This window comes from Prunus mume, linkage group LG3, assembly GCF_029339155.1.
Source record: "Prunus mume cultivar Tortuosa linkage group LG3, ASM2933915v1, whole genome shotgun sequence".
Lineage (NCBI taxonomy): Eukaryota > Viridiplantae > Streptophyta > Magnoliopsida > Rosales > Rosaceae > Prunus > Prunus mume.
This window is the reverse complement of record NC_142700.1, coordinates 21,764,765-21,790,691: the sequence shown is the minus strand read 5'-3', so window position 1 is coordinate 21,790,691 and position 25,927 is coordinate 21,764,765. Positions and strand designations below refer to the sequence as shown.

At 36.1% G+C, this 25,927-nt stretch overlaps 1 protein-coding gene and 1 long non-coding RNA gene across 6 annotated transcripts; one reads left to right on the top strand and one right to left on the bottom strand.

The window, feature by feature from the left end:
* Positions 1-841: 841 nt before the first annotated feature.
* LOC148919098 (uncharacterized) lies at positions 842-3,383 on the bottom strand. Of its 3 annotated transcripts, XR_016124936.1 has the most exons (5): positions 3,030-3,383; positions 2,831-2,930; positions 1,854-1,893; positions 1,622-1,753; positions 842-901 (listed from the first exon to the last, which is right to left on the bottom strand). It is a non-coding gene; the product is annotated as an uncharacterized LOC148919098 (long non-coding RNA). The 3 variants fall into 3 exon arrangements; XR_016124938.1 differs by lacking the exon at positions 3,030-3,383 and having other exon boundaries at positions 2,632-2,924; XR_016124937.1 differs by lacking the exon at positions 3,030-3,383 and having other exon boundaries at positions 1,622-1,893; positions 2,632-2,924.
* Positions 3,384-10,954: 7,571 nt separating this feature from the next.
* LOC103326738 (uncharacterized) lies at positions 10,955-24,391 on the top strand. Of its 3 annotated transcripts, XM_089048543.1 has the most exons (12): positions 10,955-11,092; positions 11,227-13,870; positions 14,015-14,254; positions 15,952-16,081; positions 16,887-17,039; positions 17,193-17,437; positions 17,530-17,599; positions 19,545-19,751; positions 22,380-22,615; positions 23,036-23,114; positions 23,181-23,318; positions 23,532-24,391. In XM_089048543.1, the coding sequence occupies exons 2-12, from the start codon at positions 11,295-11,297 to the stop codon at positions 23,718-23,720; spliced, it is 4,263 nt and encodes a 1,420-aa protein (XP_088904669.1). In that variant the 5' UTR covers positions 10,955-11,092; positions 11,227-11,294; the 3' UTR covers positions 23,721-24,391. The 3 variants fall into 3 exon arrangements, with proteins under 3 accessions (XP_088904669.1, XP_088904670.1, XP_088904668.1); XM_089048544.1 differs by having other exon boundaries at positions 11,006-13,870; positions 17,196-17,437; XM_089048542.1 differs by having other exon boundaries at positions 11,006-13,870.
* The last annotated feature ends 1,536 nt before the right edge of the window (positions 24,392-25,927 follow it).

Genomic DNA, 25,927 nt, shown 5'->3' with positions numbered 1-25,927 from the left:
ATTGAAAATCATTAAGACATTTAATTTAGACTAAGAAAATCAATGAACACGGTGGCTTCAAGAAAGTACTTAAATTTCAATATTTTAATTAAATGGTCAAATGATATTGAATTTAAGTGATTTTTTTGTAGAGATGATATTTGAATGAATATTTGCAAAATAGACATTTGGATTAGTGAAATACAATGCGGAGTGGGTCCTATAAGAATGTTCCTCAAATAAGCTTATTTGAGGAATCCTTAAACGAAATATATATATATATATATATACACACACACGCACGTAAGCATACAACATATTTAAACAATTGTGGCTCTAGTGAAGTTGATTCTTGCACTTTGAATTTCATTATAAGTTTAGGTTTGAGTCACTTGTGTGCTCCATTGGTTCCTTTTTTACTTCTTTTTTTGAAATAAAATTATTTTTTCATAAAATGACCTTAATGAACAACTACAAAAGATTACCACACCATATCACAAGGCATGTTTTCTTGAAAAAAAAAATTGTGTTAATTACTTTTACAATAATTGGTGATGAATTTTATTTTAACCAATTTTTGTTTTATGACATTAAGTCATTTTTTTTTTGGTTTCGTGTGAGACCATGTGAGGGAGAAATTATAGAATAGAACTGTATCATCATGTCAGCTTGTGATACTCCTATTTAAAATTTGCCATGTGTCATTTTTATATATTAAAAAATATAAGTTTTTACAGTTGGATTTAAAACTTCTTTTTATATTCATAATAAAACTAAAAAAAAATTGATCGAAAAAGACAGAAAAGGACCAAGAAGACTGAAACCCTCACACCCGACCCAACCCCTTACCCAAAGATCGCTGCCTCCCTCTCCTATCTGTCTCTCTAAAACTGCTAGGTGTCTTGAACCCATGGAATACCACCTGCAAGATAACATAAGCATTGAAAATAGGTCCAATTTTATTCAATTACCATTAACACCCATCTCTCCCCTCAACCTTTTTCAGATATCATCTATCAACAAATGAATAGATGGGTCTTTGGTAGCCACAAAAAGGCTGAGAAACAAGGATTGGGGTATGGTTAATTTGTTGAATTGCGTGAGAAGGCGAGAGAGATAGATAGAGAGAGAGAGAGAGAGAGAGAGAGAGAGAGAGAGAGAGAGAGGAGGCTGCGCAGGGTAAGAGAATGGGTCGGGGGTGGGTGGTTATGTCTCTTTCTTGATTTTTTATTTTCTTAAAAATATGATATTTAATGATATACCCATTCTTAGCACTAATATTATAAATAAACCCTACATCATTGAATTTCTGTAAACAAACAACAAAAAAAACCCAAAAAATGATAACTAGCCTTATTGAATTTAATATTGATTATTAAATTACTTTGATGCCTTATTGAGTGTTTTGGGTATTTTTATGAGATTTTGGGGTTGTGCTTGTTTTAACAAATTGATGGCAGTTTTGTAATTTATAAGAAAATAAAAGCCTCTTTATTATGTTGTAAATGGGCTTTGGGTGTGTTTATAAAGTCCATTTCATATGAGGTATTTTTATAATTTGGGTCTCTATATTGGGTATAATAGTGAATCTCCCAAAATAATAATGGGTTTCTTATCCAACTGTAAAAAAAAACTTACTTACTTTGAAAAATGACAAGTGGCAAATTTTGAATGGTAGTATCACAAGCTGACATGGTGATACAGTCATATTCTATAATTTCTCCATGTGAGGACCCCAATTTAAATTTTGCAGTCAAGATCAGCCCTGTAAATACTATCACTCAAGTACACGTTCCAAGAGGTTAGTAAATATCATAAAAATAAAAGATCATATATATAGTCGCCTTAGTGGCGTAGCAATCAATTGTACTTACCATGACAAAACGAAATGTATTTCCAAGCAAAAAGAAGCTCCTGAATATGATTACCAATACATTTAGAAAAAAAAAAAAAAAAAAAAAACCCTTTCCATTGGCGTTTGAAAATTATTGAATGAAGTAAAGGTGAGGCAACAAAAGGAGTATCACTTCAAGTGAGATAACAAAGCTTACAGTTATATATATAGCATGGGATCATGTATGATAAATAGGGTGTGGGAGAAATCAAGAGAAATCTATATGTTACTGTTTCCACGTACTAAATAGCAAAAAAAAATTTCTTTTGCTTTGTTTTCATGATGGAACTAGCAATATAGAGGCCTATATAAGTTAGACAAAAACAAAAAGAATAAGTAAACGAGCATCAACATTTTGGGAGGGGGTTGGAGTTGCATAGACGAGAAGCATGAGAAGCCTACATAGGGATCGTCGAAGTGTGTATTTTCAATTGATTTGATAAAGGAATATATACAGAGGCTAGGAGAACCTTTTACAGAAACAAATGAATGAATTCCTAAACACTAGGCAAAATGAAAGCAATTACAACAGTGTAAAATCAAGATCCTAAATCATTAGAAGTCAACCATCTTGATTGCTAGGATCTGCTTGTGGTTGAATGGCGTGATTGGATCTTATGTGCCCCGCAAGATGGTACTCCCATAGGAGATATTGATATATTCATATTTTGCATATATAATCTGTCTTTATTTGCATTGTTTTCATGTGAAATTGGTTAGTTTAATGTGCTTGGTGAAGATTTTGTAGGAAATCATACCTAGCAAGGCTTTGGAGCAAAAACTATAATTTTGGAAGCTTAAGGGATCAAAATGGGTGGAGTTATTATCTCAACAAAATCTCAAGAAGTCACTCGGTCATTTCATCAAACACCTGGGGTGCATCTGTGCAAGTGTCAATTTATATCCACAACTGGTCTCAGTGACCAGCGCCAGAGAGATTGAATTAGAGAAGCTTACCATCACATTAATGCCTCTCTCATGAAGAAGAACCCAACGTAATATTGCTGATACTGTAGAAATGGTGGGTTGCATCATCTGAGCAATTGCAAGAGATGCTAGATGACAAAATAATGAGATGGTCAATATGAATGAATTGCACTATTGTCATCATTAAAAGCTGATTGGCTTAACAATTGTGAAACAATTGTTGGTTACCTTTTTGATTGAGCCACCATGGTCAGCTACTTTTGGAGCAAAGCGTGGGTATCGGCTGGACCCTTGAGCATACTTTCCTATTTTTCCTTTAAAACCCCAAAGCCAATTCCCTCTTTGACTTGAAGCCGCATGTAACTTCCTTTTGAGAATAGGTATTGGTTTTTCTCATACATTCCTATTTTTCCTTTCCTTCCTAAATAAATATTATCTTCCTTATTTTTGGAGGAGTCCCTTGGCCTATAAATACAAAGCTTTAACCTAATAGCCAAAGAATCTTTTTCCACCATCGTTTTCTCTACCATATTTTTCCACCAACTTTCATACAACCAGAGAAATATCAGAGGAAGCCAAGAATTTGCTGCTACATTATTTGAGGAGCTTTTGAAGGTGTTCCTGTGAAGATTCTGAAGATCAAGTCCATCGGCCAAATTGGTTTTATGACAATAATTCTCTTGTTTATATTTTCTTCTGTCATAAACTAATTTCCCTTGCTAGGGCTACGATGTAGCCTAACCATGAATACTCAATTTTTATAGTTATATTAATTCCTTATTATTATCCCATGTTGAGTATTTGTTACTGTTCTTAATGATTTAAATATCTAGCTAATATTTAATTGATGATCCAAGCGGAGACCGAGAGGAGATGTTTGGTGTTTGCTTCTTGTAACAAATACCATGACTTGAATGAGTGCCCGAGAGGGACTAACATGACTCATGCAGTTTTCTTGTAGGTTCTCATAGAACTTAATGGGTTCTTGGTTTTCTAAACTGCTCAAGAGAGAATGGGTTGTTAATTGAGAATACTTTTGGTTGAGCCCTAGAAGGGATATCAATGAATTAGGAGAAACCAATCACAACAGGGATAGTAATTAGGTTAATTGGCTATAAGAATTAAGTAGAATTGGTTATGGTGAAATCGGATGCTCTAGTGTCTCATCATCTTAATTTTCTATCGTTAATTAAATTGTTATTTTTCATAATTGTTTTAGTTTTCTTGAATCAATCAATCTTCTTAATTAATTGTTCAAATAAACTCCTAAATTAATCATAATTGGTAGTTAATAGGAAATTACAGTCTTCGTGGGAACAACACTCTACTTATTTCTATATTACTTGTACGAATTGTGCGCTTGCAATAATTTCACAACAGATACCAATCTTGGATCGAAAAAGGCAAAACCAGGATCGACTTACCGATTTGGTGAGAAGGTCAACCAGTTGGTCATGGGTGGAAATATGAGAAACATGAAGAGCGCCACTTCTAACTTTTTCGCAAACGAAATGGAATCGAGTGCAATATATTTCATACGAGAGTGGAAAACTGGATTGGCACAAAGATATGTGGCACCCATGTTGTCACAATATAAAGTCAGGCTGAGACATGGTGATGCGAAGTTCAGTGAGCAGAGAGGATATCGAGGTGAGTTCAGCAGTTGTAGAGGCAATGGCTCGATACTCAGCCTCAGTGGAGGAGCGATCAATCGTCTTTTGTTTTTGGGAACACCAAGAGATGGTATTGTTGCCAAGATAGACAATGTAAGCAGTGGTGGAAGTGCGATAATCTCGATTGCCTGCCCAATCAGAATTAGAGAAGGCATGAAGATTTAGTGGTTGATTGCGGCGAAGAAGAAGGCCATGATGCAGTGTATGTTTGAGATAGCAGAGGAGACGTTTGGTGACAGCCCAGTGTGTTTCAGAGGGGTAGTGCATGAATTGAGCCAATTTGTTAACTGTAAAGGAGACATCAATTGAAGGGGAACCATAAGCAAGACAGAGAGACTGAGATGTGGCCATGGGAGTGTGAGTTTCTTTTGGTCCAGACATGTTGGTTTGGTCAAGAAGATCACGAATGTACTTATGTTGAGTGAGAAACAGGCTTGTGTTGGTTGAAAGTACCTCCACACCAAGAAAATAATGAAGTGCAACCATGTCTTTGACTGAGAATTTGATGGATAGTGCATGAATAAAGTGGGCAATGAATGATGGATTGTTAGTTGTCACAATAAGATCATCTACATACACAAGAAAATAAATGGTGACATTAGTAGTATTGTAAATAAACAATGAGGCATTAGACTTGGAATTGTGGAAGACAAAAGAAATAAGAAATTGTTTAAGCTCCGTGTACCAAGCACGAGGTGCTTGTTTGAGGCCATAAATGGCCTTGTGAAGGCAACAAACATGAGAAGGCCTAGAATGATCAATGAAGCAAGGAGGTTGAGTCATGAAGACTTCCTAGGTAAGGGTACCATGTAGAAATGCATTGTTAACATTCAGTTTGTTGGAATAAAAAAAAATCACAAAAAAAAAAAATTGAAACGTGGGTTGGATAAGCCCCATGATTTTGATATTTGTTATTAGCCACATCTAACAAGCAGAAAGTTGAGGGTAGAGAAGTGGGGGTCTAAACCAATGAAAACTCTTAAGAGAGGTTAGTGGCTCCTATTTTTAGGGGGTTGATTATTCAGGTTTCATACACTAAAAAGGCCCCTGGTTTATAAAAGGGACAGCAGTAAAGAAAAAAAAAAGGAAAAAAGGGGGAAGAGAAGGAAACGACAGAAGAAGAAAACTGCTGCAGGAGAAAAATTGCAAGAGCATAAGCACAAGAGAATACTTTTCACAGGTATATTGATTCTTTCAATTAATGCTTGTTGGGTGGCAACCCTTAAATCATTGTGTTGGATGATAAATCCATAATGGGTGGCAACCCTCAAATCAAACTCTTGGATGATGAATCCATGATGGGTGGCAACCCTTAAATCATTGTGTTGGCTGATAAATCCATGATGGGTGACAACCCTTAAATCATTTTGTTGGCTGATAAATCCATGATGGGTGGCAACCCTTAAATCATGAGCAACAAATCCATGAGAGGATTTCTGTTCAACAAAGCTCTACCGAGCAAAAGAAAATCCTGTGAAACAGAAATGGTGTTTTGAGGGTTCAGCCCAAAATGTATTCACACAAAAAAAAGGCTTGAGTTACCTCTTGGACTCTCTGACCATTCATCTTCATCTCTGCCTCTGAAAGCCTTTACTTTCCTCACTGAACAAACTACATAAAAAAAAAAGGAAGTTAGTTGTGAAGAAAAGAACAGGCAGAAAGAAAAATGGAGACCTGCAAGAAGATTGCATATAGCAACAATAAACAAAAAGAGACAGCCACCGAGAAGAAAAGAAAAGAAAGTGGGTATGCCACTTCGTGGATGTTGCTGGGTTAAAAGGAGAGAAAGGTGCCAGCCAAAAGGAAACAGGGGTATAAAAAAAAAAAAGAAGCAGAACTTGGGAAGAGCCACGTTGGGGCAGCCCATTCATTGAATGCCCCATCTGTTGGTTTCTTAAACAACCAAAATATAGGACATGATGTTTGACAATAAAAAAATAAAAAAAAAGGGGTTTGCTACAGCCATCAAAAAGAGGAAGAAAAGTCAAAACAAAAAAAAGAGAGAAGAATGTGGCTCACATCATCTTGTTGGAGATTGGAAGAAGAGAAAAAAGAAAGGCACAAGAAACTTAGTGTTGCAGAAAATTAAAAAGAGGAAAAAGACAAAAGAAGTCTGAAACCTCTTAATATGTTGCGGTAGCTTTTTCTTCTGATTTCCTGCTTTTGTTTGCAGAGGCTCTGTACTGATTGTGACTTTGTGTACTCTTTTAAAGACTGAACAGTAACAATGTTTGCTCTTAATTCGGACTGATCACCAGTATTTCAGATAAATATGGGACTGCAAGGTCTGATTTTACTTGGAAACAAACTCTACAAAGAGTTGGATAGCTATCAGGTTGTTTCAATCGCTTGCTGGACCAAAGCTCCTCTGGGCTCCTTGTTCGTGGGCTAACTATTAACAAATATCAAAGGCCCGAAATAGAAAAATGGGCTGTAAAAAAATAATTGCCCATTAACTCTCAAAAACCCATAGTATTTAATGGGTGATCCAAATAATTACCTATTAAATTCATATAGGCCCAAATTTCCTATCATATGGTTAATGGATTAATTTAACCATCCTCATAGCCATATTTGGGCCCAAGTCCAAATAATGTTAATTTTAGAAAACTAGTGGGTTAATTAAAATAGAAAATTAGTTAAATACCCATTTCTAGACATAAAACTATAAAAATACCCTATACTATTTAATGTATATAAACACACCCAAAATAAACCCAAAAATCAACAGCTGTATATTTTTTAATTTAATTATTAAAATGAAATACCTTTATTACCCTTTTAACATAAAATTGGAATTCTAATCAACAACAAATCAGAACCCATTTCACGACCTTCAGTCTCTCATCTTCATCTTCAACCCCAATTTTTAGTTTTTGTTCAACCTCATCATTCTAAGCTTCTCCGTTTGGTGAGATCATCAAATCGAAGAGCCGTTTGATGCATGTTCTCTCTCTGCTTCTTGATCTTCTGTTTCTCTATGTTACTTGATCTTTCTCTCCCAAAGATTGAAGATCGATCGATTCCTTTCCATTTTTGTTTATTATTGTGTATTTGTTTGATTATACTCCAGCGTTTTTGTTTTGATGGACGGATCTGATTTGATTTGGTTTCTTTTTGTGTTTCCAGATCATCAACAACCTGGAGGTCCAGGGCTTCGACTTCGACTTCGTCACCTTCAACAACGAGAAGGCCATTAGGATGCGATCGAAGGCATGAACGACCATAACCTCGATAGTGTAACATCACCGCGCCGAGGCCCACCTTGTGGAAGCAGGGTGGTAACGGAGGTTATAGCTCCAAAGGTGGCGGCGGAGGATATGGTTGCGGGCATTCGCTTACTAATTGCTCCAAAGTTCAGTTCGCCATGAATCAGATTATTGCTCACCAGCAGCTCTTCTGTCTCAACTTTCAGTCAGTAGTCCTCCTTCTTTCTAGTTCCTAGCCATAATTGAGATGCTATTGCTTTGCCTTGTTTTGCCCTTGCTCCTTACTTTATTGATGATGGTTGATTTTGTCACATTAGCTGAAGTTGAAGTCGTATATGGTGCTAGTATTAACTATTGAATTTCATGCTCTTTGCATTCCTAATTTCTAACTAATATGCATCCTGGTTGATGATTGTCTTAGACTGCTCAATATTTATTTAAAAAAATACTATCATTTCCCCCATTTTGGTTATGCTTTTTGTTTCTCTTTTGCCTTGCCTTTTTCATGAGAGAAAGAAGAGATTGCTCTACTAGGGAATTCAGACTAAGAATATGTATTGGTAGAAAACTTTATATTGAATAGATTCTGCCTGCAACAACTTATTTTAAATATTCCTATACAGCACACGGGGACTTGCACCAAACTGAACTTCTTCTTCTTCTGTATATTTATTTATTTGGTTGTTATTGAGAGAGAGAGAGAGTTGGGTTGGTGTGCGTACGTGTGTATGTGTGGGATTGATCTTTTATACAAATTGAAAAACTCTCTCTGCCTCTCCAGAAACTTTTGTTGGAAGAAGAATCCTCTGAGATTTCTTGAATAAAGTTTCAATAATGTATCACACTACTAGCTTTGCCATGCTACTATGTATTCTGGTGCCCCATATTAATCTCTACATATTTATCCGTTGACCACATAAAAATGACCGTTAAAGCAACAACTTTAGTTTAATTATTGTCATTTAAACATTTATCTATATTTCTTGTTGCAAACTCATAGAGATTGGTAGGTCCATGGAGGTTCTGAAAAAGGAGATATTTTATTTACTTCATTGTGTAATGAGTTAACATTACAATATATGTAACCACTTAGTATTACAATAACTTTATATTGAAATTTTGACGCGGGGAGTGAATGGCTTCATATTATCCCTATAGTTTGTAGTGAAATAGCAGACTATTCAAATTCTATGCACCTATTTCACCTTATCAGTTATGCGCTTTGGGCTTATAATTGTTAACTGTGTTGTTCCAATTATTCTATTATGCTTAATTATTTTGTTCTTATTTCATATTGTCAGATTTGGTGAACAACCTTAGTACCATTGCAAGGTCTAGCACCAAGGAATTTATGGAAGCCTTGGCTGCTGATGCATATCTTGTTGTAGATAAGGTCATTGTTACTACCAAGCACAATGATGATGAGCAGTATGTGTGGGAGTCGCTCTGATTCAATGTTTATGATATGTGAAGTGATGAAAGATCAATTAATTATGCAAATGAAATGATGTAATTGATTTTGAGTAGTATAGAGTTGTACACTTTTATTGTACTGATTATGTAAATGAAATGATGTAGTTCTTAACTTCCAGTAAGTGGTATGAACTGTATAATAAATGTTCATACTCTGCAACTGAGTTGATTTATATGACATAGTATTAACAGTGTACTTCTATGACGTAGTATTAACAGTGTATTTTTTTTTCTTTTTGTAAAGATATTTCCTTTTGCCTTTGCGATTGTATGTAGTGAAACTATGAATAATTGGAGGTGATTTCTGCAAAAGATATCGGATGTCTTGCTGGGGTGTTATAGTTTTTTTAAAATTTTTTTTGTATGAAATGGTATTAATAATGTACTTTTATAAAATGGTATTAACAATGTACTTCTATCATATGGTATTAACAGTATACTTCTATAACATCGTATTAACAATGTACTTCTATGAAATTATATTAATAATGTACTTCTATCACATGTTATGAACAATGTACTTCTATTACATGGTATTAACAATGTGCTTCTATCACATGGTATTAACAGTATACAGAGGTTCAGTGGAGAAGGGTCGTAAGGACAACTTCTTGATTTTCACGATTTTTTTTTAGTTTGGGTGTTTTTAAAAATTTTGGGTTGGGCTTGTTTTGGGTTCTTTTTGAGTTTTTTGTGTTGGACTTATTTTAAGTTAATCAATGGTAGAGATGTAATTTATAGGAATTTCAACACTCATTTCTTATTTAGTAAATAGGTTTTGGGTGTGTTTCTAAAATGTATTTCATGTGGGATTTTTTTATAATTTCAGCCCCTATTTTAGGTATATTACTAAAGCTCCCTATTTTTATCTAATGAATAATCCTTAAATATATTTGTTATATAAACTTTGCACAAGAAAACTATTAGTTTAGCGGTAAAATGCTAAACATAAGAGATTGGTAAAATGTTAAACATAAGAGATTGAAGGTCAAGGGTTTCAAACGTCATGACTCCAACTTCAATTTGAACTGATGGTGGATGAATAAAACCATGAGCTGAACCAAAATTGGGCGGTTTTGTTGTCAAAATGGAGAAAATGAAGGAAAAAATTGAATGGGCCGTTTTGGTATGGTTCTATTTGGCTAGTTCGATTTGGTTCAGTTTGGTCGATAATTCGAATTGTCAATAAAAAATGCCGCCTCAAGAAAAAGAAGAAGAAGATGAAGAAGAAGATAGGCAAAGAAAAAGAAGAAAGAGGGGAGATGACGAATGACGAGAGATAAGATGCTGGGGTTAATTTGGAAAGAAATCCTAAATATAATATAATATATTTTTAATTTCAATGGGCATTGAAAAGCCCTTAAATATATTCATTTTATGAAAACAACGTGATGTTACTATAGTGGTGGTGGAGTTGCTGTATTTCAAGTTGGTGGTCAAGGTTGGAATCCCCTTTACACAAACCTTATCAATATACCGCCTTTTTAATAATTGTTGGTTCGGTTTGGTTGTACCGATGATTTTGAAAAATCAAATCGAAAACCAAACTGGTGAAGGGGGTATCAAACAATTAAGCAATTGGTTCGATTTGAATCGGTTCGGTCGATTTGGCAGTATTTCGATTTAAAATTCTAGCCCTAAATTGATGCATGTCAATTTTAAAATAAAAAATTGAACTTTTATCCAAATTCTATTTTTATTTTCCTCACGGAAATGGATGAAAAGAAAAATAAAGATTTACTCAAAAATAGAAGAAGGAAAGAGAAAAGAGTCCAAAAAAGGAAATGAAAGGAAAACAAAGCAGAGTAATGAAAACAAAGGTGAACTTTTTTTTTGAAAAAGCCATGAGAGGATCATAGAGATAGACGCAAGAACCCGTGCTGCAATCCGTGAAATGAAAATAACCTCCATTTGCTCTCTGTTTCTTATAATCGAAGGCATACAACTATACCTCGCATCCACGCAAAAACGCAAAACCTTGACCTTCTAATCATACACATATATACCCAAATCAATTTCCAATATCTTCCAAATTTTTGTATATATAACATTTTGCATTTTTGCTGATCAGAACCAGGGTTTGATCAACACCACGATCTTCAATCCGCAACCGTATGATTTGATGACTCCCACGTTGACATGTCGTCGCCGTTGCTAGAGACCAGAGCTCCGGCGCACACCCAACAACACCAAAACCTCAATAACGGTCAGATTTCTCACCCTTTCTCGTTCGACTTTTCTGGGTTCTCGTTGCAAAATCAATCCGAGCAATATCAAAGCTTGTCCCACACCATGAACCCATCAAATGCTGGTGATGTAACTTCTGGTTTTTCGAATTCTAACGACATAAACTCCAATTTTGGCTTCAATACCTCGTCCCTTTCGCGGCAGGGGTCCGGTCTTGCGAGACCGAGATTTGTGAAGGTGAGAAGAGGCTTGAATGCTCAGAATTTTAAACCCCCAGAGTCCCCAGAAACTGGGTTTCGTCCTGGATTCAATCCGTTTCGAACCAATTTGGAGAGTTCAATTCCAGTCCCATCCGGGTTAGAAACGGAGACTTCAGTCTCTGGGGAATTTGGGACCCCTAAGAGTGGGAATGAAGGAAAAATGTTCGGGGCCAATAGGAGTGATTCGAATGCAAATTCGGGGAAATGGGATTCTAATGCGAGTTTGAGGAAAGGAGTGATTGATGAAATGAGGAATTTGAAAATCGGGAGTGGCAATGAGTTTCTGAATACCAAAGAGGGTGCTTTCAGTTTTAATGCAAGAAGTAGGGTGAGTTCGAGTTCAGCTGCGGTGTTGGATAAAGGTGGTTTCGTCTTTGGTAATGGTTATAGGAAGAATTCTAGTATTGATGAAAGCATTGGGTCAAAGCTTCCCGAGGATATGATGAAGTTGAACATTGAAGGTCCCGAGAACGCTGAATCTGTTGAGAAAGGTAAGGATGTAAAGTTTAATGTAACTGCAACTGACAAGACCAAGTTTGGTCTGGGGAATAATGACAATGTGGGTGGTTCTTTGGGCCAAAACCTGGAATCGGAACTCCCAAATGAGTTGAAGAAGTTGAACATTAAAGAGACTGTGCAGCTGGATCGCAGTACTGACACACCTAATGCCGATTGTGTGTATAAGTTTGCCTTTGGAAATAGTAAAAAGGATAGCTATTCATTTTCTGGAAGCTCGGAAAATATACTTCCAGATTTGATGAAGAATTTGAACATAAAGGACTATGCAGATATGAGTGACAGAGACAATCCAGCCTTTACAAGTGGTACTACTGTTGGTGATACTTTTGATGGAAGAAAAGGAACTCTTCTGTCGAGAAAGATGGAGAAGCTGAGTCTGGGAAATAGGGCTGGAGACTCTACTCAATCACATGCAGGGACTCCGTCGCATCAAACATCTATAAAACGTGTGGAAACTGGAAATTGTGGTGACAAGTTATTTCACAATCTTGATAAACCAATACCAAGAGAGTTCCCTTTTCAGGTGGCAATGCAGGGCAGGAATGCAGGTGGTTGTGATTTTTCGTCAGACCAACCAAAAGATGAGGCCAAATCATGCGGAACCACTCCATCTGGTGGCATTCATTTTGAACCAGTTGGAGGCACTTCTGAAATGCCTGCTGTTGACAGACCTGAGAAGAGGGATGAGTTTTACTTTACAAGCAAGCAAGATGGTTTAGGCGGACACTCTGTAGAATTTAAAACACCAAATCCCAAAGCAAACCTGTTTTCTGGCATAAATAAGAAACTAGAATCCGACGCAAGGAGGGAATCATTTAGGGACACTAGAAAGAAAAAAACAACCGGAAAACCAAGACGTTCTAGCTCAGCCCATCTGGGCCCTAGGCATGATTTTGTTTCAAGGGAAGGCAGTTCTCAGGAAAATGTTGAGGCCTCTGCATCCTATTCACCAATGGATGTTTCCCCGTATCAAGAAACATTAGCTGATAACCAGTGTGCAAAAGAAAATTCTGTGGCATCTGGTGAGTCATTTAGTATACTGAACAACCATTCGGCAGCTGATTCAGTACCAACAGTTTCAAATGATCCTATTGATGAAGATCTGGCTATGGCAACAGGACGTCTGGATATAAATGAAGTTGATGCAACAAGCAGAGAAACAAGAGCGGACACTTTTGAGTACGGTTTGGATGGAAGGGTTGATGTTGAAGGCACCCTTGAAGGATCCGTTTCTGAGGTTGAAACTGAAAGCTTTAAGTCTGCTGCTGAGGAGGTAGACTTTAGTGGGGATAACTCCCTTACCGCAGCAGAAACTGAAGCCAGTTCGAGCTCAAACATGGAAAGACATGATATTGATGCCAGGATACACTTTGGCTTTCCTTCAACTTCGGAAGATAGAACTCGGTCTAACTTTACCTTTGCTGCCTCTTCTGCTGCTCAAAGTCAATTATCTGCATCAAAACGCCTCCACAAAAAGAAAAATTTGGTAAAGGAAGGTCAGGATACCAATGTTATGGTTCCAAATGTTAAGGTTCCATATGCATCATCCTCTGCAAATTTTTTTCCGTATCCTGGTGCTTCAGTACTTATGTCACCTAGACGTTCTCAAAAAATAGACTTGTCTATCCCACAACATAAATATGGAGATAATTCTGGGGTCTGTAAGGAAAAGGAGATAAAGCAAGAATCTGGTTCTCCATCCGCTGAAACAGCTGCAGCTCAGGAAGCATGTGAAAAGTGGAGACTAAGGTTAGAACTTATAATCAAATGATCATTTTTGTCTGTGCTTAAAATTCGTCGTATGATTCCTTTGAGTTATACTTGGACCTCTATGTGGAGTAATATAACCCTGGCTAAAGATCAGCTTTCTTTTGTTGAATGTGAATATATCAGGGGAAACCAAGCATACTGTAATGGGGATCCGTCTAAAGCTGAGGACTGCTATACGAAAGGGTTGAATTGCATTTCTAGAAATGAGACATCTAGAAGCTGCCTTAGGGCATTGATGCTGTGCTATAGCAACCGTGCAGCAACACGTATGACTCTTGGAAGATTGAGAGATGCACTTGGGGACTGTATGATGGCTGCAGGAATTGATCCCAACTTCCTCAAGGCGCAGCTTAGAGCTGCCAAGTAAGTATTTGCTTCTTACTATTTGATATTTTCTTTTGACTTTCCAGTATGAAGTTCTATGCTAATGCAAACTTATTTAATTCTCACAAATCCAAAATCCCAAAACACCCAAAGCAATCTCTCACAAAAGGGCAAAGGACAAACACTAAACCAAAGATGAGAAGATTATCAAAACTCTTCATAGTTATTCTCTCTAACATTCTTCAACAACAAATAAGAACCTCATGTGCCTATTATATACTACTCATGACAGGCCAAACCCTGTAAGGAATAGGAATCCTCATAGGATAAGAAACAAAAAGCCATTGAAGTGCAAGTGCTAACCTTGATGTGCTAATGGGACCAAAAACGCTACGTAGTAACCTTAAAATTTAAGGCACATCACAACGAAAGTCAATTGGACATAAACTTTTGAAAAAGACTACATAACCTTATAGAACTAAAGTAGTTTTTGGTTTATGTGGGAAATGTTTTCTTACATCAGATTTGTCAATGTGGACCACACATTTAAACAAGATTCCGTGTAATGATGGATTAGGATTGATACTCTGCAACATAACATGCCAGACTGTTGACATGATAAAATTTCCCTTCTATATGTAATCAATTAGTGGCATGGAAATCACTTTTTCACTTTTTTTGTTGGTTACTTTGTTTGGGATGGAACCTTGAACCTATTCTAATTTTAACCAATTACCCCTCCCTCCCTCACCACTTGGGCTAAACCCAAGGGCTTAACTTTTTTTTTTCACTTTACTCATCTTGATTTTCAGTCTCAGTATCAAGGGTCGCCATCACACCTATCTGGGGTCCAAATTGTTCTATATGTGATTTTAGAGGCCTGTCTGTTCTCATTTTTTGTATCCTGTATGTTTTCTAACTGGACTTCTTGTCCACAACGTTGTATGTTTTGTCAGTATTCAATAAAGTCAGGACACCTAAATGCGTAAATTCCCAAAAGCAAATCCTTTTAGATGAACTAAGTAATGTCAAGGGATAGGCCTTTAAAAATGGTCTGAGCTTGATTAGCTGGCCTGTTTTGTCTTTTATTTTTGGTCTGCAGGCTGGCATGGTGCTCTTAAAGGGCCAGTGGTATTAATAAAAGTATATTTCGTTTCATTAGAAAAGGGGCGTTTGTGCAATTAAACCTATAAAAACATGTTAACTTGTGTCATCTTATTTGGTAACCTTTAATTGCACAAGTTTATTGATAGAAGTTTCTTTCATTTCATTAAAAAAGAGGTATCTGAACTTAAACCTATAAAACATGTTATGAACTTGTATCATCTTATTTTGATAACGTACTTGTATTTTTATTCATTTTCAATAATAAAGCTTGTTGTTCGTATGAAAATATGTAAACAATTTGCTATAATTTTCTTGGTTAATTTTGAGCATAATGGATTGTTAGATTTTTGTTAGTTATCAGTACATGTGCAATATTGTGCAGTTGTTCTTGGATTGTCTGAATCCAAGTAAGATATTTTTCTGGTCCTCAAAATTCCACTCCTCAAAATTTCCGTGCACGTCTGTTATTCTGCTAGTTTTGTAATTATGCATTTTTTTTATTTCCTATTGAATGCGCATTGGTTCTTTGATTTCCGAGCTGTGGCATAGGAAGTATCCACAGTCTTAATTGCTTTTAATGTCAAATAACATGCATTCCCTAATTTTATTTCTTGTTAAAATTCTTAAAGCTGTTATCTTGCCCTTGGGGAAGTTGAAGATGCTTCACAACATTTTAGGAGGTGCCTGCAGTTGGCAAATGATCTCTGCGTGGACCGAAAGATTGCAGTAGAAGCCTCTGATGGCTTACAAAAAGCACAGGTACTGTAATTTATTTGATTTTATATCATATACAAGCCAGATCGTCTCATAAGGTTTTTTTTTTTTTTTTTGTGGGAAAACAATGGTCCTTCTCTAACATCACTTAATCATAAACTAATTAATTCAAAATTGTACATTGTGCACATGAAATTGGTCAAACTCTGGAAACGGTGTAACACTTCGCGTCTTCTGAGCAGTAGTTTAAGTTGCCCATCACATGATTCTGTAGGGTGATTGGGGCAAGAAGAAATATTGAATTTCTGATTATCAAATCCCTCTTTTGGCTCATAAGGGGCAAAGGACAGGAGAAAAAGAAAAAAGAAAAAAGGATTGAAGGTGGGGTCTTAATCTGTGTTTCTAATTAAATCATTTCTTTTCATCTGAAGTTCATTTAGTCTGAAGACATTGTAGATTTTAAATATGCACAAAATTATTATTACTCATGGTTGATAAAGACTTGGTGCTGAGCGAGTGTGGTCAGGGAGGTCTCACTAAGGGATTTGTAAAGGCTGTTTATTGGATAAAGACTTGTATTATTAGCCTTTATGGGGTTTTCGAGAGATTAAAATTTGGGTTTGGAGTTTCTTTTGGGATTAGAATGTATTTATTTTGGGGCAGTTTTGGGCCCCACAAGGTGTCTCTCAAATAAGATTATTTCAGGGATCCCTCAATAGAAAGGGACTCTATATGTGTGTGTGTGTATATATATATACACACACATATATACACATACATATATCAATATCTGAAACATTATGCAGAGGAGTTTGTAGAAAAACTGATTAGAGTTTTTAATTGCTTGCAGAAAGTGTCTGAATGCCTGAATCTTTCAGCTGAACTTTTACAATGGAAGATATCTACCAATGCAGAGAGAGCTTTGGAACTTATTGCTGAAGGCTTGGTAATGAGCCCTAGCTCAGAAAAATTACTTGAAATGAAAGCGGAGGCTCTTTTCATGGTTAGTGTTTTTCTTTTCTTTCTAATATTGTTTTTGTGATACTGTAAATCTTTATTCAGTGGTTTAAAAGTCAGTTATACTGTATACTTTAAGCATTTCCAGAAGCTCAGAATGGTTTTCACTCAGTTGTGGGTTGACTTCTGTATTCCCTAGCAGATGCGGAGGTATGAAGAGGTGATTGAGCTGTGCGAGCAGACCCTTGGTTCCGCTGAAAAGAACAACCCTTCAATAGATACTAATTACCAGGCCCTTTCTTCAGATGGTTCTGAACTTTCCAAATACTTTTACTTCCGACTCTGGCGGTGCCGTGTGATTTTTAAATCATATTTTCATCTAGGGAAACTTGAGGAGGGTCTTGCTTCACTAGAGAAACAAGATGAAAAGATGTCCACATACAGGTAACTTACAGACCAGATTTGTACATGTTTAATTATATTAAAGATTACTGCTTTTGGTGCTTGCAGCTCCTAACACTAATTAGAATATCCAGGAATTGGAGAAAAACTTTGGAATCATCTGTACCCCTTGTTCTCACTGTACGTGAACTTTTATCTCATAAGGTATGTCAATCTGTGCCATATTTCTATATAGTGCTCTCAATTGTGTATTTCTATATGCATATCATGAAATGTACAAAGCCAATGTGTTTCTATTGTCATGAGTCATGATAGAGGTACCAGCATGGTTACGTAGAAGACGTTTGATATTCAAAAGCTCAAAACTGGAGAGGAGATTAGGTGCAATTTATTTATTTTTTATTTTATGGTTTTTATAAACATTCAAATATATTACCTATTTGTCTTTAGAATCCCGAAGAGTGTGGGATAGATTGGAGAAATTAGTGAGAGATTTCCTGCGGGAGGCAGTGGGGGACGGGAAAAGGGATTATTTGGTGAGGTTGGTAGTTGCTTCTTGTTTACTAGAAAAGAGTGGTGTAGGAACAGGCAACTTGGATAAAAGAAAACGCCTCCTTGGGAAGTTGTGATGGGGGTTCCTTTTGGAATTGCTACTAGTATGCTTCCATCACAACCAAGTAAATACGGGAAGTGTGGTCAAACGTATGAGTAGATGCCCTTGGAAAGACATTACAGCATATTAATATTTCCTATCTGTATCTTCGTGAAGTGGTGGGGAATGGGGTGTGAGGGTGGATAGGGGGGTCACCTTTCTGTGCACCTTTTCTATGTCTTTATGGAGTTTCAGCTTTCATTGTCCAGAATCCTGGTGCAAACATTTCTTAGTAGGTTAATTTTGAGTCATCTCTTTTCTAATTTTTTTTTTTGAGTCATCTCTACCCATCTTCATGGAAATTGGAAGGTGGCAGCCGCTTAATTTTTCTTTTTCTGGCTTAGTTGTTCTAAGATGTGTTCGGATGGTTTTTGGTTTTACAGTATTTGTTTGATTATAGTTTTATATTTGCTCCAGTGGATAGGTTGTCCACTATTTTTGCACATTAATTTCTTAGATTTTTATAAATACTTGTGTTTTTCATAAAAAACTTCCAATGATTAGACATATGAAATAGGGCTACCATAAAATTAACAAATACAGGCAACTTTACAAAAAACAGAGAGTTGTTTTGTAAAATCGACTCATGAAATATGACCTTTTTATTGTTTTAACGAAGTTGGTTATAGGTAGAAGGAAAGACAGAAAAGTTTTCCAACTTAGAAATGGGAACTACAAAAACTAACTGCACAAACAAAAGTCACATAACAATCATAGCAATACCTCACCCAATAAATTAAATGGAATTGCTTTTAAATTTTTTTGACAAAGAATTTAGCATTTCCTAAAGGTGCCTTTAAATATCCGTAGTTTTTGTAAATTGTATCAATATTTCCACTGATATATCTGTCCTTGACTAAGTAATATTTGACCTCATAAGTAAAATTAAATATCCATTCTACAAACCCTTTCTATTTGGACGTGTGATATCACAATTGAGTAAGTAATATTTGAACAAATCCCCCATCCCAGACTAAAAAATGATCTGCAGGATCCTCTCCAGCTGTTTTTTCGCATAATGTATAAATACAAATAAAGACACTCTCTTAAGAATGTCATATTCCCTCCTATAGACAAACACTGCCTTTTCCACTTCGAAACCCTTTTCTCAAACCTCATTGGTTATCCTTAGCAGATAATTTTCTCAAATGCTTAGCACTTGCTATGATGTCTGCTACATTCTTTGTCCTTGAGATATGTAGTACTTTCTAGTTGTCTCTAACAATTTTACTTTTTCAAATTTTAGTTATACTCGCCATTCTTCATTCTCTACTAGTATATTTTTCTAATGTTTGATGCGTTAAATCTGTTTATCATTAAACTGTTTAATTGAAGTGCGAAATGCTCCATTGCATCTGCTAGGTATGCATCTATTCCATATATAGGGGACAGCATGTCCTCTGTACTGTTTATTTCTTTTTTAGTGAAGTACGTTTTTATACTATATATGCATGCTGCTTATGTATATCATGATATCTTTGTTACTCTTCATCACAGGCTGCAGGGAATGAAGCATTTCAGGCTGGAAGGCATACCGAAGCAGTTGAGCATTATACTGCTGCTTTGTCATGTAATGTGGAATCACGTCCATTTACAGCTGTTTGTTTCTGCAATCGTGCTGCTGCGTACAAAGCGTTGGGCCAAATGACTGATGCTATTGCTGATTGCAGTCTAGCTATAGCTCTTGATGGAAATTATCAAAAGGTTTGCTCAAAACTGAAGTTTTCTTAATGGCTGTTTGATATGACATTACTGATGATTTTATTTATTGGCTTTTTATCACAAAACGTCCCTAAGGTTTGTGAAACTATCAGATTGTGTCCTTTATTTTTTTTTGTGTCATTTGTGGTCCTTAAGGTTAATAAGTGTGCTCACAAATAGTCCTTGCTGTCAGATTCCGTCCAAAAATCTGTTAAAATGATGATGTGGCACATATGTGGGTCTCACATATCCAATAATATGATGCCACGTGGATTAAATAAAAAATACATTTTAAAAAATAATTTGAAATTATTATCCATTAAAAAAAACTTCAAAAAATTATAAACCAAAAAAAAAAAAAAAAAAATTCACCACCTCCTCCATTGCACCAAACCCCCACATCCAGCCTCCTCCATATCCCAACCAGCTATCCCAAATCAACACCCACAACAGGCAACTGAACCTTGATATGCCACAAACTCCCCCTCACCCACTGCCCGTCTAATCTCCACAACCAAAGACCAACATTGGATGTTGTAGTTATTTATATAATACAAAAATGGGGAGAAATTACATGAATTCTTGCTTCTTTGTGAATTTTAGGGGATAAAATTTTGGTACTCGATTCTATTTTGCTGCTGCCTTCTTCGGAGTCATCGGTAGAGTCGAGGCCTTCACCGGAGGAGATGGTGGTTAGTAAAGGCCAAATCTGGAGTGGGTTGGGTGGGCTTTGTGGTTGTCTGGGTTTGGTTGGAGAGAGAAAGAGAGAGGGTTGGGGGTTGGTGGTGGGGTGGGTGGAGTTTAGGTGGTTGCTGTCAAATAAAGAGAGACAGAGGGAGAGAAAAGGAGGAGGGTGGGTGAGGTTAGGGTGCGGCTGTTGGAGGTCTGAGAGGGAGAGAGAGGAGATATGGGTGGGAGCGAGGAGAAGGTGGGGGTTGGGGTTTAGTGCGATGGAGAAGATGATGGTGATTTTGCTTTTTATTTTTTTTATTTTTTTAATATGTTCTTTTCTTTTAAGTTTTTTAAATTTTTTTATAAGTTTCAAAATTTTTATTTATTTAATCCATGTGGCGTCATATCATTGGATATGTGAGACCCACATGTGTGCCACGTCATAAATTTAATAGATTCTTGGATGGAACCTGACGGCAAGGACTATTTGTGAGCACACGTTTTAACCTTAAGGACCACAAATGACACCAAAAAACATAAAGGACGAAATCTGATGGTTTCGTAAACCTCAGGGACGTTTTGTGATTATTTATTTATTACATTTTCCTTTGGTAAAAGGAAGGGCTGGTTTTGTATCTTGTTTGGTTGATAACACTCTTTGGTAACTGACACATGTTTTGTACAAATAAATTAGTAGTCTTCTTCAGGTCATAAGCATACTAGTATTCTAATCAATTTATATTTCCTTTGTTCTACATAGTCACACAGGTTTCCTACTTGTTTGTGGGGAGCATTAGGTATTTGATGTGGTATAATATTTTTATGTGTTTGTGTGGTTTCTTTCTGTGGAAATGTAGCAAATGGATATTTTATGTCTATCTAACTAATTTTCAAGGAAATCTTAGAATATTTGTTTGCTTTCTATGTCAATTGTGATGCACAAACATCTAAATTCCACTGTTAATTTAAAAAAATCACATGTTTAAATTCAGATTTCTGTCTTCTGAACTTTTCCAATTTGTGTGCAAACTGTGATAAGAATGAAGACTTGTCCTTCTGAGTTGAACTTTGAGAACTTTAGATATCTTAAATTTGAGTATTAGACTATGCTTAAAAGAGATTTTCTGGATAAAGAATGAAAGAAGAAAATTTTAAATAAGTTCAGTTTTGGCATCACTTTTGACTCCAGTTGTAAACTTAAATTTCTAATTTTAAGTTCCAAATGAGTTCTTCCCTTTTATTGGTTCTGTGGTTAATATCAATCTCAAAGCGTAGCTTCTGCAGTGTTGCATTTTTTATTTACTTTAGATTCCTGGTATGTGTTGCTCGTGGTGTCCTCATGTATTTTCTTAGATTATACATTGTTACGTTTTGCTTACGTATATGGATTAAACTGCTTCTGTCTGCCACGAATGTGATGGCAACTGGCTGGGCTAAATGACCTGAACATTCAGAATGTTGTAGAACTATTGTTGGTAGTTTAGAATATGGTTTGTAGATATTTCCTCCTGAAACCTTGGTCTTTGAGCCTAGTTTGGCGTTGGTTGCTTGTCTATGAGGGATTAATCCTGAAATGAGGTTGTTTTGGGTGTTAATGCAAGAAGATTGCACTAATGTAATGAAGTTGTTAGTCCTCGAGTAGTTGGCACTTTCACAATACTAATTAAAAGTACTTTTCTTGTGGTTTATTGCATTTCGGAATGATTATTTTCTTGGATTGGGTCCTTTAGTATTGTCATGTCAGTGTTCCCATTTTGTAATTACTAATTATTTTTATTTCCAATTTTTTTTGGTTGACTAGATCTGTTTCCTTTTTCTCAAATATTTTCCTGAGATGATTGCTATGCTCTTTTTAAGAAGCATTTCATATTCATTTGTATGATTAAACTAATACAGTGATATTCTAATCTGCAGTTTTATAACCTTGCTTTTTATGGTCTTGTATTTACACTTTCACAGGCTATTTCTAGGCGAGCTACATTATATGAGATGATCAGAGATTATGGACAAGCAGCTAGAGATCTTCAGAGACTTGTATCTCTTCTCACTAAGCAGGTAGAGGGAAAAACCAATCATTGTGGAACATCTGACAGATCCATTAGCTGCACAAACGATTTGAGACAAGCTCGTCTTCGTCTTTCTGGAATAGAAGAAGAAGACAGAAAGGACATCCCCTTGGATATGTACCTGATTCTGTAAGTTTATCTGTCTTGATTTATTTCCATCATGATTGTGAACTGGCCCCTACTTACGATGTGTGCACAAATCAAACATATATGATTGATGTCAGACCATACAATAAAATACTTTGTGGAGCCTGAGTAGTTATGCATTCATATCGGTATGTTTGTTAATTAATATGACACGTACCTTTATCTAATAATTCTGTGGAATAAGATAATTAATTAATTATTTGAAACAAGCTCTTTGCTATGCTCCATGCCCTGGATTTTTGGTAGATAGTGAAGAACCCATGCAATCTAGGAAATATACCATCACATGCATTTTATGATTCTCTTAAAAATGTAAAGATTTTTAATCCAGAGTCCAGACAGTTAATTCTGAGTAAAATTAATTGCATCAATCATTTTAAGCTATTTTGGTTATAATGGCAGGGGAGTCGAACCATCTGTTTCAGCTGCAGAAATTAAGAAGGCCTATCGGAAAGCTGCACTTAGACATCATCCTGACAAGGTATGTAATATTTTGTGATTTATTGCTTGCTTATTGCTATTCACCCTTTAACATATTCTTTTATAGGCTGGTCAATTCTTTGCAAGGAGCGATAATGGTGATGATGGGGTTTGGAGGGAGATAGCAGAAGAAGTGCACAAGGATGCTGACAGGCTTTTCAAAATGATCGGGGAGGCATATGCAGTACTTTCAGACCCTACCAAGGTCGCAAGACACTTTAGCTATAATGCTTTATTTATGTCTCAAATAAACAAGTTTCTGTGCAGCACCCTTTTGGTAGAAAATGACAAACTTTTATTTATTGCAACCGTCTTTTTAATTGAGTTATCAGAGAATTTTTCCTGTTAGACTTTGGTATACCATGCTCTTTGACAATATTTAAAAGAAATTTTGGTGTTTATTTTACTAATTTTGCAGCGTTCAAGGTATGATGCTGAAGAGGAGATGAGGAATGCACAAAAGAAACGCAGTGGAAGCAGCACATCTAGAATGCCTGCAGATGTTCAAAATTACCCATTTGAAAGAAGTAGCAGTAGGCGACAATGGAGCTACGGCAACTCATCTGCTAGAGGGTCAGAAGCAACATGGTCAAGCAGATATTCATGAAATGTGGTCGGAAGAAGGTTTTATTTAGTTGCTAAATATGTAGTTCCAGTTCAAGGATCCACCAATGTTTGCAATTGTTTCAGCCCAGCATCTGAATGGTAGTGACTGCCTGACCGTCAACGGCTTGAGTGACATCATGATTGTACTCGCAGGAGGGGAAAAAAAAAAAACAAGGCTGCAGTTTGCTTGGAAATTCGACAGATGGTCACAAGCTTTAGTGGGGCAATTGTAGTCTGAATTCCCAAATGAGGTGATGCCTTCTTTTCGATGTGTGTATGTGCGTAGAAAAGAGGGAGAATGTGTGCAGTAGAGATGATATGCAAAGACGCAAACCAGAAAGTGGTCTTCCCAGTTTGCTAGTAATGGGTATTGACGTCACAATGGGATTGGAGGACTTTTTAGTCAGATTTTTTTTTTTTTTGGTCTGATCTAAAGTCAGAAATTAGGGGTGGAAATTTGTGTTTTTCATGCTTTGGCTTCAGATACTGTTTGAAGAATAATTGAGCTTGAGGAAACTAGTGCCACAATATATGGTCCAAACACACCGGGGGGGATTTTTTAAAGATTTTTTTTTGGCTTTTTTGTACAGTCACTATTTCTGGGTGGGAAAGTTGAAAGAAATTTATTAAATTTTTTTTTCCCAATTCAATACATTTAATGTTCTGTTTAAATTTGTGCCTCCCAAGTATTTAAAGGATGTAGGTAAAAAGTACATGTGAGCTTTGATGTTTCCAAGAGGAATTTACAGGGTTGATTTTGCTAACAATTGGACTAAAAAGAGTTCATAAATTCTTCATCACAGCATAAGAGAAATTTGTGTATGGTTTTGGCGACAAATGGGCATCATATACTAATAAGCATTCAAAGCCTAAATTATGTGAGATGGCCTTCTATGCATGTACTCCGATCTGTCTCGTACCGCAATCTCTATCTCCCCAAAACCTTAATCCAAGTTGGGTGGGCATCAATTATAGGAATAATTAACTGATTAGCTTTTGGTCTAGTGATATTTTTCTTCCGAATGATAGAAGATGTTCCCAAGTTCTCCGAAGTACAATAAGTGGTCACTTTTCCCCTTTTTTTTATAAATTGTTTAAGCTTTTGTGATCCAGTGTGTGTCGGTTGAACATGACTTCTTCTCTCCTTTTAGGAGTTGACAGAGATTCTCATTTTTTTTTTCAAATGCATGTGTGGTCCAAGTTGTCAGTGTGTGGCATGTACTTGCTTGTACCTTTCTCTGCCTTGAATAAATATGTGCATAAGTTCAAAATCAAATGGGGTCAATTGGTAGGTGGTTGTAGTAAATGTAATTTGCTGCAAATAGTTGATTATTGTCAATGCTTGTGTGTTTTTTTAGGTGATCTTGATCTTTTCACTATTGAAATTCACTATGGAGGTGAATTTAAAAGGGAGAAATATGTTGGTGGTGTTGTCCAGTGAGCTGACAACTCTAACGCTGACCATATGTCAATGCTTGACATATTTGATGTCGCGGCATCACTTGGCTATGACCATTTAAACACTAACTATCCAGGGATGGCAATAGAGCTAATCGAGGATGGTTATGCCATTATCATCCCCATATTTTTTAAGCAATTTTTCACCGTCCCTGCCTTCATTGGGAATGGTTTCCAGGCCTCACCCTATTAAAGAAAAAATAAAATGAATTTTTATTAATTAGAAATCTAGATATGACAAAAATACTAAAAATTTAGAGTATTTGTTTAAACTAATACATGTGAAAACTACATCTAAAACATATATCAAAAGCGAAAGCATTTTACTTAAAACTTGTTGGGCCAAGTCTATTTCATTTTTACCCATGTATCTTTGAGGTCTAATCTTTTTATACACAAAATAAAAAGGGAAGAAGGATGAGAATATACCATTGAAGCTTATCTTGGCCAAGTTTGAACATCTTTAAGAGCATCTCCACCCCAAATGGCATGGGCAAGGCAAAGGCAAGGCAAGGTTTGACACTATTCATGTGAATAGTGGTAGCCTTGCCTTTTTTGGTTCCACCCCAAAGGGCAAGGGCAAGGGCAAAGGCAAACACTATTCATTTTACTTTATTTCCTTTTTTTTTTAATTATACTTAAACCATTAATTTTGATAAGCTTTTCAGATAATATTTTCGATTGCCACGTGTCACTATTTATTATAAAATTCTCACCTATAATTTAATATAACATTTTCAGATAAAATTT

Excerpts from the sequence above, each read along its gene's own strand:
- LOC103326738 (XM_089048543.1), top strand. The coding sequence starts at position 11,295 with ATGTCGTCGCCGTTGCTAGAGACCAGAGCTCCGGCGCACACCCAACAA. Across the intron at positions 17,040-17,192 it reads AAGCGGAGGCTCTTTTCATG|CAGATGCGGAGGTATGAAGA; the intron begins GTTAGTGTTTTT and ends TGTATTCCCTAG. Across the intron at positions 22,616-23,035 it reads TTGGATATGTACCTGATTCT|GGGAGTCGAACCATCTGTTT; the intron begins GTAAGTTTATCT and ends TTATAATGGCAG.